Consider the following 14,693-nt stretch of genomic DNA (forward strand, 5'->3'; position numbering starts at 1 on the left):
AAAGAACACCATTTACAGGCAAGTAACTGTCTTTTTTTCTTGGAGTGCTTGATTATGTCAATTCTAAGTAGGTGATTCCCCAGCCAGACCAAAGAGGAGGGGTCGGAGCTCAAGGACCTAGACTAGAAGCACAGCTCCGCCGAATGCAACATTGTCTCTGTCTTGTCAAATGATCACGTAATGAGCAGCGAAGGTGGATGGTGGACTATGTGGCTGCCCTGCAAATGTCCTAAATCAGAACTTGGGCCAAATAGGCTGCTGATGAGGCCTGGACTCTCGTCGAATGAGCTGTAAGCTTGGGAGCTGGCACGTTCGCCAAGTCACAGCAAATCCTGACGCACAAAGTGATCCATGAAGAAATTCTCTGAGAAGAAACTGGAAAGCATTTCTTTCTGTCTGCCAGCACCATGAAGAGCTGGGTGGACTTTCTGAATAGTTTAGTTCTCTCTATATAGAAGGCTAATGCCCTTTTGATGTCCAGGGAATGCAGTCTATGCTCCCGACTGTTAGCATGTGGCTAGGGTAGAAGACTGGGAGGAAGATATCTTGGTTTACGTGAAACTGGGATACCACCTTCAGTAGAAATGCTGGGTAGGGACAGAATTGAACTTTATCCTTAAAAAACATGGTATACGGCGGCTCCGACGTAAGCGCCCTGAGCCTGGAGACTCTTCTGGCCAAAGTGATGGCTACTAAAAACACTACTTTCCAGGACACATATAAAAGGGAGCACGATGCCAGAAGTTCAAATGGGAGTCCTGTCAAATGTGATAAAACAAGGTTGAGATCCCATGGAGGGATTGGTTGGTGAGTAGGGGGATACAGTCTGTTTAGGTCCGTCAGGAACCGCAATACCATTACATTAGCAAAACTTGAGCAGCCTGCCTCCTCTGGATGGAAGGCTGAGATCGCTGCCAGGTGAACCTACTGATGACTGTGATAGGCCCAGATGTTTCAGGTGCAACAAATAGTCCCGGATCACGGGGATTGGGGCTGATTAGGCTTGAATGCTCCTGTGGGCGACCCATGCCGAGAATCTTCTCCATTTAGCCAGATATGTAGCCCTTGTGGAGGGCTTCCTACTGCCTAAGAGCATGTCCCTTACTGGCTCTGAGCATTCGAGTTCCAGGGGATTTAACCATGAAGCCTCCAGGCCATAAGATGAAGGTATTGGAGGTTGGGGTGGAGAAGCGACCTGTGATCCTGCGTGATAAGATCCGGTAACATTGGAAGGGTGACCAGACTGTTTACAGAAAGGTCGAATAGCAAGATGTACCAGTGCTGCAGAGGCCAGGTTGGGGCTATCAGGAACACTGATGCCCTGTCTTGCTTGATCTTTCGCAGACCCTCACAATGAGTGGGATAGGAGGAAAAGCGTAGAACAGCTGGCTGGTCCATGGGATGAGAAAGGCATCTGCTATTGATCCCGGACTGTGCTTCTGAAAGGAGAAAAATTGGAGACACTTCCTGTTGGACCTTGAGGCAAACAAGTCTATCTGGAGAATTCTCCCCCTCTGGAAGATGGTGTTCAAGACTTTTGAATGAATAGACATTCGTACGTGAGAAAAGACCTGCTGAGGTTGTCTGCTAACGTGTTCTGAACTCCTGACAGGTATGAGACCTCCAGGTGTATCTATCGTGCAATGCAGAAGTCCCAGCGTCTGAGGGGTTCTTGACACAGGGGAGAGGAGCGAGCTCCACCCTGTCTGTTTATACAAAACATTGCTGTCATGTTGTCTGTAAGGACCAATACCACTTTGCCGTCCAGATGATCTCAGAAGACATACTGTCTTCAACCCTTTCATGTTGATGTGAAGAAGGAGCTCTGACTGGGACCAAAGGCCTTGTTTTCTTAGCTGTCCCATGTGGGCTTCCCAGCCCATCACTGAAATGTCCGTCACCAGGCAAACTGATGGCTGCGGAGCTGAAAAGGGGACTCCCGCGCGTACATTGGTTGGGTTGCACCACCAGGTCAGGGATTCCAACCCTGATGGGGGGGGGGACGGCCATACTGTCTATGCTGTGGCAAGCCGGCTGGTACACTGTGGCTAACCAGCTCTGTAGAGGTTTGAGGTACAGCCTTGCGTGCTGTACCACATATGTATATGCCACCATATGACTGAACAGCCTCAGGCTGTTCCGGGCTGTTGTGTGAGGGTACCGCCTCAGGTTCTCTCTGAGGGCCTGCAGCGCACAAAAGTGAGATTGTGAAAGGAAGGCTCTGGCAAGATCCGCATCCAGCACCGCTCTATAAACTCTATTCTTCTGGTCCGAATCAAAGTTGACTTTTCAACATTGAGAATAAGACCCAATCTGTCGAATGTGGTCCTGATGAGCTGTTTTCATCCTTTTACTAACCAGTCGTCGAAGTAGGGAAACACCTGTACACCTCTTTTCCTCAAGAATGCCGCTACCACTGCCATGCACTTGGTTGCAAACGCGGGGAGCTGCTGAGAGTCCGAAGGGTAGGACAGTGAATTGGTAATGCATTTGACCCACAGTAAAACAAAGGAATTTCCTGTGACCTGGTAAGATGGCAACATGGAAATATGCGTTTTTCAAGTTGAGGGCGGCGTACCAAACACCCAGATCCCTAGAAGGGATAATCGAGACCAGAGTAACCATTCGAAATCTCAACTTCATGTACTTGTTGAGGTTCCGGAGGTCGAGGACAGGGCAGAGCCCTCCTTTGGTCTTCAGGATTAGGAAATACTGGGAGTAAACTCTCTTCCTTCTGAGATCCCGAGGGATCTCTTCCACCGCTCCAACTTCCAGAAGCGCCTGCACCTTTTTTTTTGCAGGAGTTGCTCATGAGAGGGGTCCCTGGGGAGAGACAGGGAAGGGGAGGGAGAGTGGGTGTGAGGTAAACTGGAGAAAATATCCCAGTTTCACAGTGTGAAAAACCCACTAATCTGAGGTAATTCGGGACCATGCACTGTGAACATGGGATAGACGGTGTGAAAATAAAAGGGGTGGATCCGGGGAACTGAATGCTATGCCATCCTCAGGCGCGCCGTCAAAAGTTCTGCTTGTTTCCCAAGGACTGTCTCAGGCGACCAGAGCTTCTGTCAGAGGGGGGACTTTGAGGCCTTCGTCTGTTATTGTTTCTACCCCCTTGGCAGTTTGTGTCCCGCCTGGATGAGCCCTGGTAGAAGCAGGGAAAGAGTTGTGGCCTAAAGTGTTTCCTTTGTGGTCCTGGTGTGTGGAGCCTTAAGGACTTCAGGGTGGCTCGTGAGTCCTTTAGACTGCAGTTTATTGTCTGAGAGAAAAAACGGCTGGGCCCTCAAATGGGAGATCTTGTATGGTGGTTTGCACCTCCTGAGGCAGCCCTAAAGCCTGGAGCCAAGAGCTCTGTCTCATCATCACCCCTGATGACATTGTTCTGGAAGCCACTGTCCAGTGCCACCTGAAGTGAAGTCTTTTAGACTGCTTTTCCCTCCTTAACATGCCCATCGAACTCGGCCTTGGTGTCGGGGGCAGTGCGTCTCCAAACTTCTCCACAGAGAGCCAAGAACTGAAAGCGTATCTACTAAGGATAGCCTGTTGGTTTGCTATCCTAAGCTGGAGCCCCCGGTGGAATAAACTTTCCTCCCGAAGAGGTCCAGCTTCTTGGCTTCTTTCGCTTTAGGAGTGGCACCCTGCTGCCCCTGATGCTCCCTTTCATTAGTCACTGCCACCACAAGTGACCCAAGAGGTGGATGTGTATAAAAATGTTCGTGCCCTTTTGTGGGGAGGAAATATTTCCTCTCCAGCCATTTGGCCATTGGGGCCAGAGAGGCGGGAGTCTGCCACAGAGCCACAGTGTTGTCCTTGATGGTTTTTATGAGAGGGAGAGCCACCCTAGAAGGACTTCAGGTTTTAGAATATCCACCATGGGGTCCCCTCCCTTGGTAATCTCCTCTGCCTGAAGGCCCATGTTTCTAGCAACCCTCTGGAGCAGTTACTTCCTGGTGCGCCCTGCTGTCTTCTGGAACTGGCGCAGGCCGGGCCCCCACGACCGCCTCATCCAGTGAAGAGGATGATGATGCTCTGACCCCTGGGTCCTGTACACCTGATGAGTCCTGACCTGATTCTTCATCCTTGATACCGGAATCGTGTGTGATGTGGGCACCGGTGTCGGGGTCCGAGCTCTCTATGGCACTGCGCAAGGCACTTGCTGCGAAGTGGGAGGGCCAGTCTCTTGTGCTCAAAGACAACGAGTGGGACCTTACTGAGAGGGACTGTTGGGCCTGATGGTACACCCAATGTGTCCAAAACAGCCACTGAGATGGCATCTGCCACTGCAGGGCCCATTGTACCACAAACGGCTGTGCCTCCCACGGCTCTGGAGTATGCCCGTGTTGTTTGCTGTGCTGCCGGCTTCTCCATGAGGTGTATGACTCTGCCTTGGAGTCAGATGAGAGCTGTTTGCTCCTCGGCCACCATGGGAGGGCGTTGCCTTGCGGTGCCAGTAACTGGGGCCATGAGGACCTCTACCTCGCCATCATGGCTGGCTTGCCCCAGGACAGTACCATTGGTCTCCTCAGTACAGGATCATGATCTTGAGGGCAGTCAGGAGGAGGTGGCAGAGCCATCTCTTTGATAATGTCTCTGGCTGCCTCGGATGTCTCTGGAGTGGAGGGAAGTTGAATATCTTCCTCTCCCCTCTCCCCCTGTGGGGAGACCACTGGCGCTGGACTTGACGAGGCCCTCCTCTGGCCCGAAGTCAACAGCACTGAGGTCAAAGGCTGAGAGTTCAGGTGTTCCAGCGCGGGATGCACCTCAGTAGCCTCCCTAGGCTTGGACTTAGGTGTTGGGGAGCGCCCCCTGTCTCCGCTCCTCCTCTGCGGCACCAGGGAATGGGAGCGGTGCCACTTTTCAGCCCGTGCTGAGCCTTTCAGTGCTGGGGACCGGTGCCAAGGCTCCTTCTGTGCCAGGGATGTCTGCTAGTGCTGGGGTTCCTTCGGTGCGGTCTCCTTTCTCTGCACCAATTCCTTCGTCTAGGCTGCGGCACTCCTCACTGACGTCGATGAGCCTGCTCTCTGGTCTGCAGGTTGAAGAGCGATCTCCATAACTGCACTCCTTTTGGGTGCTAGGCTTGAAACCTCTGCAGATCTTACATTTGTCTTTTAGATGAGACTCCCTGAGGCATCTGAGACAGGCCAAGTGCAGGTCGTCCCTTGGCATTTGTTTCAAGCAGGACGCACAGGGCTTAAAGCCAGGCATACCCCATCCCCAGAGGGAAGGGGAGGTTAACAATCTGATAAACAGACATTTACTCTACTACACTAATTACCTACAGCTAACTAAATGAACTACAGAATTATTTACAGGTACTTGGAAAGAACACTGATACGAGGGAAGCACTTGCTAGGCAAGAGCAGCAGTTCCAGTGATGGTCACGGGTGGTAAGAAGGAACTGAGGCGGTGGAGGGTCGGCAGGCCCCTATATAGCGGCACGACACAAGGGGGTACCAGAGCCGACCCTGCAGGTACTTCTGAGGGAAAACTTTCCGGTGAATTGTGCATGCAGCACGCGCACACCTACTTGGAATGGACATGAGCAAGCACTTGAAGAAGACTTCAACTCCTGCTGTCAGGCACTGGTTGGCAAGCAATGAAGGAACCGATTTATAAATATTTGGTTTTAATATTTTTAGGGTTTTTTTTTTCCAGTAGGATCTTAAATAGAAAAAATATTATAAAATATTCCCCTTTGAGCACTACACTGTAAAGAAAAGGTCAGTTTATTTATTGGGAAAATTTATACATGACATTTTTGAGGAGGCCTTTTTAGCAACTGATCAATCTAGCAAGTATCGGGTCAGTACTATTCCAGCTAAACTACAGTATCTAATTCAGAAGAGCTCTGTGGAAGCTCCAGATCTTGTCTCCCTCACAAACAGAAAGTTGCTCCAATAAAAAATTACCTCACCAATCTAGTGTCTTTAAAGATCAAAAATTATCTTTCTAATTTATAACTAGCTTGAATAATGATTAAATTGAAACAAAAATAGACTTTAACATTTAACCAACAAAAACCTATTTATTTATTCCAAACACCAAGATACAGAAGTTTTCAAGTTTTGCAAATATTGCTTCAAAGCAAAATTCTATATACAACGCCCTCATTTCTAATAGTGCATAAACAAAGACATACATACTTATGTATCCACAGTGCAATGTTTGCTCATTTTATCAAGGCTCCATGTTGCATTCACTTACCAGTGATTTAAAGAAACAACAAAAGTGACTTGCCAGACCAAAATAGTGCTGGTCAAAAATAAGGAGAGCTAAAATGTGGAAACTTACAAAAATAGGGACAAAACAATTCAGGCAGAATACAATACAGAAACTTTCCTAAATGTAAAAATCACTAACCTATTTCAAATAAATATTTTCAGTCATCCAGATCTGTTTCATCAGCAAGGGGTTCCCTACTGAATAATCATTCTGCTAATGGAAAACAAAACCTTTAGTATTGCTATTAGATTCACCAAATGGAATTTTCTTTGCCATGAGCAAAAATTAACTGGCAAAGTAAACTTAAAACAAACGTTCCAAAACCAGTTACTTGCAAAAGGGAAAGTTCCATTTCTGGAGAGAAAACTTACTTGGAGATTAACCAGTCCATTCCTTTAAACTGTAACAGAGTTGATTTGTTAACAATGTACACATATTTAATGATTTTCCAGTTTGAGTGCCCATTATACAGATTTCAAACAGGGAATAATTTACTGGTAAAATGGTCATCTGATAAAAACTTCACAATTGTTGTTTAAAACCCCTGTTCAGACACCCTTCTTATCTTTTGGTTACTGCTGTGTTATAGAGCTACACGAGAGTATTACTCATAACTAGGATGTCATTAAGAGGAATGACATGGCTTAAGCATTTGTTTTTATCTTTAGAAAGCAAAGTGACATTTAAGATCATGTAAGCTTTATTCCAACTGTGTTACAGCAAAATAAGTTTATTTTACTGCTGTACATATGTCAAATTCACTATATACCAACTAGTGCCATAAAATTGTGAAACATAAATTATTCCCTGAAATGAGTCTTGGCATAAAAAGCCTTAACTACTACCTTGAGTAACCTAGTTATTCCATTTTCTGAAGGAACTAAACTGATCAAAATATTCATTGTAAATATTGTTATTCCTAGATGATAGTGGATATTTCAAGTTTACATAGTAAATCATTATTTTTTGCAGCATATAAACTTTACAGATTCATATATTCATAATTAACAATTTGTACACTTATGGGTCTTTCAGTTACAACTGTGCTTTAATTTTAACCTTTGGCGGCACCATCACAGATAGAACTATAGGAAAGATCAAGATAACAAAAAAATCCTGCTTTTTCAGGACACCCTCTCAATGCAAAACAGTTACTCTTTTCCACGGTGAAGTTACACTCAGCAATATTTGGGAAGAAAAACTAAAATCGCAATCATTATTTATGGAGATATGATCCGCAGGTAAAAGACTTGTAACATATTAAATACAATACACCAACGTTTCAAAAGGTACTGTATAATGTATCTTCAACTTAAGCAGCATTTTCACCTTGATCTCACAAAATAATACAAACTAGAAAATTAAAACGAAGTATAAAAAGAGACTTTGAGAACGTATACTGTTTAACGTAATTCCTCACTCACTGTGAGGACGGTACCTCATGCGTAGCTCTTGAGGCTTCATTTACACAAATATAAAATGAACTGATTCCCAAAACCACACATTCATAATAAGTCTTTACAATGAGCACATTGAGAATATTGAAAAAAGTCTACAATTCAAAATATAACCGGAATGGCAATTAACAAATGGGTAGAAAACTATATAATGTCTATCACACACCTTATGTTTGGACTTCTGGTACGCCTCCCGTCTTTAGACACTGCACTGTGTACTGTCGCAAGGGTGCCCCAGTAGCACTAATTCAGGAGGCACAGTATGGCCAAATTTAAAAGTTCAAGAATGCACAAAAAGCACAATGTAAATGGATTTCCCCAGTACCGTAAAGTCATGTGATTGTTTTCCATATTTATCAGGTCATTATCATTTACTATGAAACTAAGTGCAACCCAACTGTGACCTTCTGCTACCTCTATTTAAATTAACAGAAGTAGGGTGTTTTAGGTCAGTATTACTTGCAATGTAACAGTTTACAATTAAAGATGGACATTCATATTTACTATGCTTGGAAATGGTTATAATGTCTCCTATTGATTAAATACTGTGCTGTGCATGAACCAGTAGGAATAAAGCATAACCTGACCTGGTATACAAGTCACTTAAATAAACTCTGTAGAACATAATTTACAACCTTTGTCAACTAAACTTTTTTGGCTCTTAGAACTCTGTTTTAGCTTCAGTGGCACAATTTTAAGTCAGTTTAATTATGCACAAAAGTTTATTTCATTCAACAACTTGCCATAAGAAGTGAAAAATCTAAGAGTATAATTTGTCAGCCTGCTCCTACCCTTGAAGAAAAGAGTAAAATTCCCTTCCATATTGTTAAAATTACCTAGTAAACCCCAAATGATCAAAAGATAAGGATAACCTTGTTACTGCTTTTGGAACAGTAACACTTCTTCACAAATCCCTGAAGTCAATCTGCATCACATGCAATCAGCATGCCAATTTCATTTAAATATATAGAGCTGTTTGTGTCAGACACTCCACGTTCATATTCAACAGCAATTTCAAGAGTTCTCTAGTCTCATGTTGAGCAGCAAAGAGCAATTTGTTGCACCTTGCCTAAGTCTGTAATAAGCTGTTTTATACAATGTTTGAGTTGTGGAAGTCTAGCTAGTGGTTCTGGTGGTTCCAGCTCTCCTGTGTAATCCAACCAACTCTCTAAAACTGCAAAAGAAAGAGAAAAAAAAGTTAATACTATTCACTATTCTAATTAGCTGGCAAATATATACATACATATTTTCGAAGTCTTAAAACTAAGAGTTCTTCAAATCAATATATTTTGACAGAGAAACTACAGTATTTTTAACATATACAATATTTTAGAAATCAGAGAAAATAAACTTCCCAAATAGCTTTTGGTATCCTACACAGCTACTAGGTGCTTAAATCAATTTGTTCAATCTCTGCAAGGCAAAACCCACTGATGTCCAGGGGTGAGGGGGCGGGGGTGGGGGTAATGATTAAAATCATACTGCTTGAGGACCAAGGTGCACAATATCCAATCCCAGTTAAGTGGTAAAAGTGACACCTCACCACACTACTGAGCTAGAAACAAGGGTTTTATATAACCAGATAGGGGAGATTTCCCAGCTTTCTAGTGGGACCCAAAATATCAGACTTTAAAATCACAACATTTTTATGTATAGAAAAAGTATTTTGGACTGTTTTTGGAGAAGTTTTAGATTACTTTTACTTTCTTTCCCCTTCCGGATTCAAAGTAACTAAGGCTTTGGCTTTACAGGACAAATGATACAAAAAATGTCCCAATAAGATTTTTAAAAACTTCCTGGAGGTTTTCTAAAATATTTTTTCTATAAAGACCCAGAATATATAATAGTGGAATGTGGTATAAAGGGTTTAATCAGCATAAACTTTAGCCAGCTCGTATAACAACCTAAACTCATACTGATTAAATTTTTATAACATGCATGTTTGTATATAATGACACAATTTTATACACAGACTGTATATGTGTGTCATTCACTGAGCATAAATGCCAGCTCTGAATGTAAATGATATTCTACCTTGTTGGCCCTTTTTAAAAACAGACTACTTGTATATTTAAAAATCTTTCTGAATAAAGGACATGGAGATAGTGATGCTAATGTTATGGCTAAGCTGGCGTTTTTATGCTAAGCTTCTGATTACAGATATTTAATAGTTCAAGAAATTTTCAGTAGAAAGTTCTTATTTTTCCCCCTAAGCCTAAAGGTGAACTTTTTGGGTTAAGTCTGGTAAAATTACATTTGAACATCTGTATTACCAGACCATGAGAAAAAGGTGTTTGCAATGTTTAAGGACATTTTGGACACTTCCCCTCTTTCCTCCAACTGGCTAACTCTAACTCAACAACAGATAAATGTTGTTAGTGGAAACACTGTAACAACAACAACATTGGTAGCAAATCCCCCATCTGTTATTTTTAAATGAAATTAAATTTATCTGAGAAGTTTCTTCTATATCAACGTTTCAGCACTTTTTAGTTGAAGGTAGCTCCAGTTGTCTCCCTGTTTAAAATTTCTGTCACCCTCTGAAGCATACTTTTGACAGGCATTTCAAGATGCTTCTATGAACAATTAGATTTCAGGGATAGCATAAGCTGCTTTGCAAACACAAATCAGGGTTAGAGTCTGGCAGCACACTTAGAAAGTGGGGAAGGAATGCATCCCTAAAGCTAGGACTAACTTACAGCTGAGAAGCCTCCCCACATCCTATTCAATACGCCAAACCTTTGAAGTAGAAACTGTCAGATGTCATGACCTACACCATTAAGAGAGACTATACAGCAAGAGTGCAACTATGAGTAATGCATAATAGCTGTGTAGTCCCACAGGGTTTTTCCATTTCCTCCCTCCTCCCACTGAGGGTAAGATTCTGTGCTGCACCTCTCAGTGGTGCAGCAGAGAACTAACATTCAGAGGGGAAAGGAGTGGGGCAGCTATGGTGGCTTCAAGCCACCTTTGTGCCTTCTTGAACCTGTACTGCTCCAAGAATTTTACAAAACTGCTATAGGTTAAAATATGTATATATTGAAAATTAAGACCCTGATCCTGCAAATGATTAAGCAGGTAACACTTCACTCACACAAACATGCCTCTTGACTTCAGTGGAATTACTTATGTTCTTAAAGTTAAGCATGTGCATAAGTGTTTGTGGCATCAGGGGCTAAAACTGTATTTTTATTTAAAATTTACTAAATTTAAATCCTTTCATAAAAAATACAACACAACAGCTGAGTATTGGTATTATTAAATTCTCAACCAATACGTTACATGAATAGTTCAATCTGAATATTTATTTGAATATGTATTTATTTGTATATATACTTATCAAGATATGAGCCCACCGCAAATCTTTTTTACAAGAAAGTAAGTTTTCATCACATTGCAAAAGTGGATTTATGCTCCAGTGACTAAATCAAAACCAAATTTACTCCAAAAACACAACAACTTTCAATTATTACACATGGCTAATTTGATAAAATGATGCTGATATCTTTGTAGATCTGAAGAAATACAACTCAGATCTCAAGCCAATACATTTTGGATAGAAACAGCATAGTGTGAATGGGACAAAAATGTACATGCTGTTTAATCTGTGAAAGAAAATACTTTTAATTTACCATCCAGTTCTTTCTCAATGAAATCCATTCTGTGTGTAACTTCATCTTGTAGAGACTCAACGTGGGCTAGAAGGTTAAGCTGCCACTGCAGCTGTGAGTTCACAACTCCTTCCTTGTCTTTTTCCAGCAGTTTCATTTCAATAGCTTCCTCTGAAGGGATTTTCTTAGATACACATTCTCTTACCTGATAAAGGTCCAATAAGTTAGTATTTATCATAGTGAAATGGAAATACTTCAGCCAATCAGGCTGCATGGATCTTTACAGTTACTAAAGCGAATGGTATAGTTTCCCACAGTTGTGCAGTTCCCTACATTCTATTTTTTCTGTGTTTATGATCTGCAGAATTATTTTATTATTTCTCAATAACTAGTCTGAGAATCCTTGTTATTTGACAGCCATTGTTAGCCTGTCAAAATGCCAAGATAGTTCAATATTAAGGTCTCTATACTCCAAGTTGTCTACTAATAAGAATTTTAAAACTCTTTACCAGCAACAAAGATGCTGCATCACTTTCACACTCTTAGATGAGGCACAAAAACACTAACATTTAAAACAGAAACCAAAATACTCAAGAACAAAAGAATTTGAGTCTGACACTGCAGAAAGAGAGATTGTTTAAACAGAAGATTTGTTACTTGATTTCCAGTCTGGGACTGACCTCTTCCCCAGTCAAAAATATTAGAGCAGCACTGCCTTTCCGGTTACTGACGGAGGCAGTTTAGACTAATTCACAAAGTTCCAGGGTTAGCAACACTCCTTCCCGCCCGTACCCCCCAAATAAGCATTTTCAAAAACTGTATGGAAACACTAAATATTTATTAGCAGATTGATTAAGTGCAACTTAAAAGAAATATCCATTAACTTGTGTTTGGTATACATATGGACCTTGAAGAAAGTGCAGAGTCCTCCACTTAGGAAGGAAGAATCCCATGCACAGCTATAGACTGGGGACCGACAAGCTAGGCAGCAGCTCTGCAGAAAAGGACCTGGGGGTAACAGTGGATAAAAAGCTGGATATGAGTCAGCAGTGTGCCCTGGTTGTCAAGAAGGCTAACAGCATATTGGGCTGCATTAGGAGGGGCATTGCCAGCAGGTCACGGGAAGTGATTATTCCCCTCTATTCAGCATTGGTGAGGCCGCATTTAGAATATTGTATCCAGTTTTGGGCCCCCCACTACAAAAAGGATGTGGAGAAGTTGGAGAGAGTGCAGCGGAGGGCAACCAAAATGATTAGGGGGCTGGAGCACAGGACTTATGAGGAGAGCTGAGGGAACTGGGCTTGTTTAGTCTGCAAAAGAGAAGAATGAGGGGGGGATTTGATAGCGGCCTTTACCTACCTGAAAGGGGTTTCCAGGGAGGATGGGGCTAGGCTGTTCTCGGTGGTGGCAGATGACAGAACAAGGAGCAACAGTCTCAAGTTGCAGTTGGGGAGGTCTAGTTTGGACATTAGGAAAAAGTTTTTCACTAGGAGGGTGGTGAAGCACTGGAATGGGTTACCTAAGGAGGTGGTGGAATCTCCATCCTTAGAGGTTTTTAAGCTGAGGCTTGACAAAGCGCTGGCTGGGATGATATAGCTGAGGTTAGTCCTGCTTTGAGCAGGGGGTTGGACTAGATGACCTCCTGAGGTCCCTTCTAACTCTAATATTCTATGATTCTATGAGCCTTTTGAGCCCTTGGAAATTTGCCATTAGCAGTGTCCATTCAACCCAAAGAAACTGGGATTACTGCCATAACAGCAGGGACAAGTTAAAATTGAGTGGGTATGGACTGCGGGGCAGGACGGGAGCAGGATTTTTAAAAAAGTCCTCCCATGCAGCAAACAACATGAACACACCGGTTAGCAGCAGCCGCCCTCCAGCCGCCCAGCTCTGAAGGCAGCGCCACCACCAGCAGCAGCACAGAGGTAAGCAGTTGGAGCATTGCCACCCTTACTTCTGTGCTGCTGTTGGCATCGGCGCAGCCTTCAAAGATGGGCAGTTGGAAATCAGCGACTGCTGGCCAGGGCATTCATGTTGTTTGCAGTGTAGGTGGATTATTTTTTTAATCCTGCTCCCATCCTGCCCCGCAACACCCACTCCCACCTGCTCCCGCATTGTTTATTGAATTTTTATCCCACTCTCGCTATTATGGCAGCAAGATCTCAAGGTAGAGCCCCTGCAAAAAAGTTTCAGATTACAAATTATGGAAGTGGAGGTACGACAAATTCCATGAATGGTAATGGGGACATGATTGGAAAAGTTTGCGCACCACAGATCTAGACAACACAGGGTAAGCAAATATGGAGACCCCCTCCACTGGAGGCTGAAAGGCGGATATTGCGGCCAAATGGACCTTAACTGACCTAACTCTCAACCCTGATTTCTTTAGACATGTAATCCAGGATGACAGAGTGGCACAGATTCAGACACAGAGCGATGACAACAGCAAAGGAAGAATCTCTTCCATGTCTGCAGGTAACTAATATGGGTTGACTTCTGCTGTTCAGTAACACCCGTTGCATTTCTGCAGTGCAGGAAGATTCTAATCCCTCAAATCATCAAGAAACCACACCCTGAGGCAGAGAATCCTAGACTGAGATGAAGCACACGACCCACATCCTGGGAGAGGAGATGAGGAATGGTCAGAATTTTGAACAGCAGTTGGATGCACAGGTGAAGCAGGTGAGGATACCAACCTGGTCTCAGCCGGGTCAATATTGTAAGGATAACACTGGCTTTGTCCTGTTTGATCTTGTTCATTACTGTAAGTAGTAGTAGTGCTGGAGGAAATGCATAAGGCAGACCCCTCTGCCAAAATAGAAGAAAGGCACCTGCCAAAGAGTCGTGGCCCAGACCCCCTCTTAAGCAGAATGGAAGACACTTCTTGTTCCTGGAGGTGGTAATGAGAGCCACTTCTGGAAGTCTCCACCTTTGGAATATAGTGTGGAGTATTTGAGAGTCTAGCTCCAATTTGTAGTTCTGGGAGACTTGTCTGCTGAGACTATCGGCTGTAGTGTTCTGAATACATGGGAGATAGCTGAAATTTGGATCTTATGGAATATACACCAAATCGCTTAGTTTCATGGCTTTGGCGCGCAGAGAGGGGATCTTGTCCCTTCCTGCTTGTTGATACAGAACATGCAGGATACATTGTCCGCCATGACTCTGATTGATTTGCCCTGAGGGGTAGAAAATGAAAGCAGGTGTTTCTGACCATCCTGAGTTTCAACAGATTGATGTAGAGACAAGTTTCCATCTGCCTTGAGTTGTGAGGGCATTGAGGTGGGCTCTCCATCTCAATAGTGATGTTGTCATAGTTAATGACGGAGCTGGGAGACAGAAGGGAACTGCACAGATGCTGAGCTAATCTTTCCACCAATCTAAGGAGATCCTCACTTGGAGA

General features: G+C 43.4%; 1 protein-coding gene across 6 annotated transcripts in view; it reads right to left on the minus strand.

Moving 5' to 3' along the window:
• Positions 1–6,013: 6,013 nt before the first annotated feature.
• The window catches only part of PHF20 (PHD finger protein 20), a 184,254-nt gene continuing 175,574 nt past the window's right edge, over positions 6,014–14,693 (minus strand). For all 6 annotated transcript variants that reach the window (XM_067546848.1, XM_067546847.1, XM_067546843.1 and 3 more), the window contains 2 exons: positions 11,312–11,495; positions 6,014–8,853 (listed from right to left, as the gene is read on the minus strand). In XM_067546848.1, coding sequence (XP_067402949.1) covers positions 8,711–8,853; positions 11,312–11,495 — 327 coding nt within the window. In that variant the 3' untranslated portion in view covers positions 6,014–8,710. The remainder of the gene's footprint in view (positions 8,854–11,311; positions 11,496–14,693) is intronic.

This window comes from Emydura macquarii, unplaced genomic scaffold (genome assembly GCF_026122565.2).
Source record: "Emydura macquarii macquarii isolate MOO-44397 ecotype Brisbane River unplaced genomic scaffold, CSIRO-AGI_Emac_v2 contig_1170, whole genome shotgun sequence".
Classification (NCBI taxonomy): domain Eukaryota; kingdom Metazoa; phylum Chordata; order Testudines; family Chelidae; genus Emydura; species Emydura macquarii.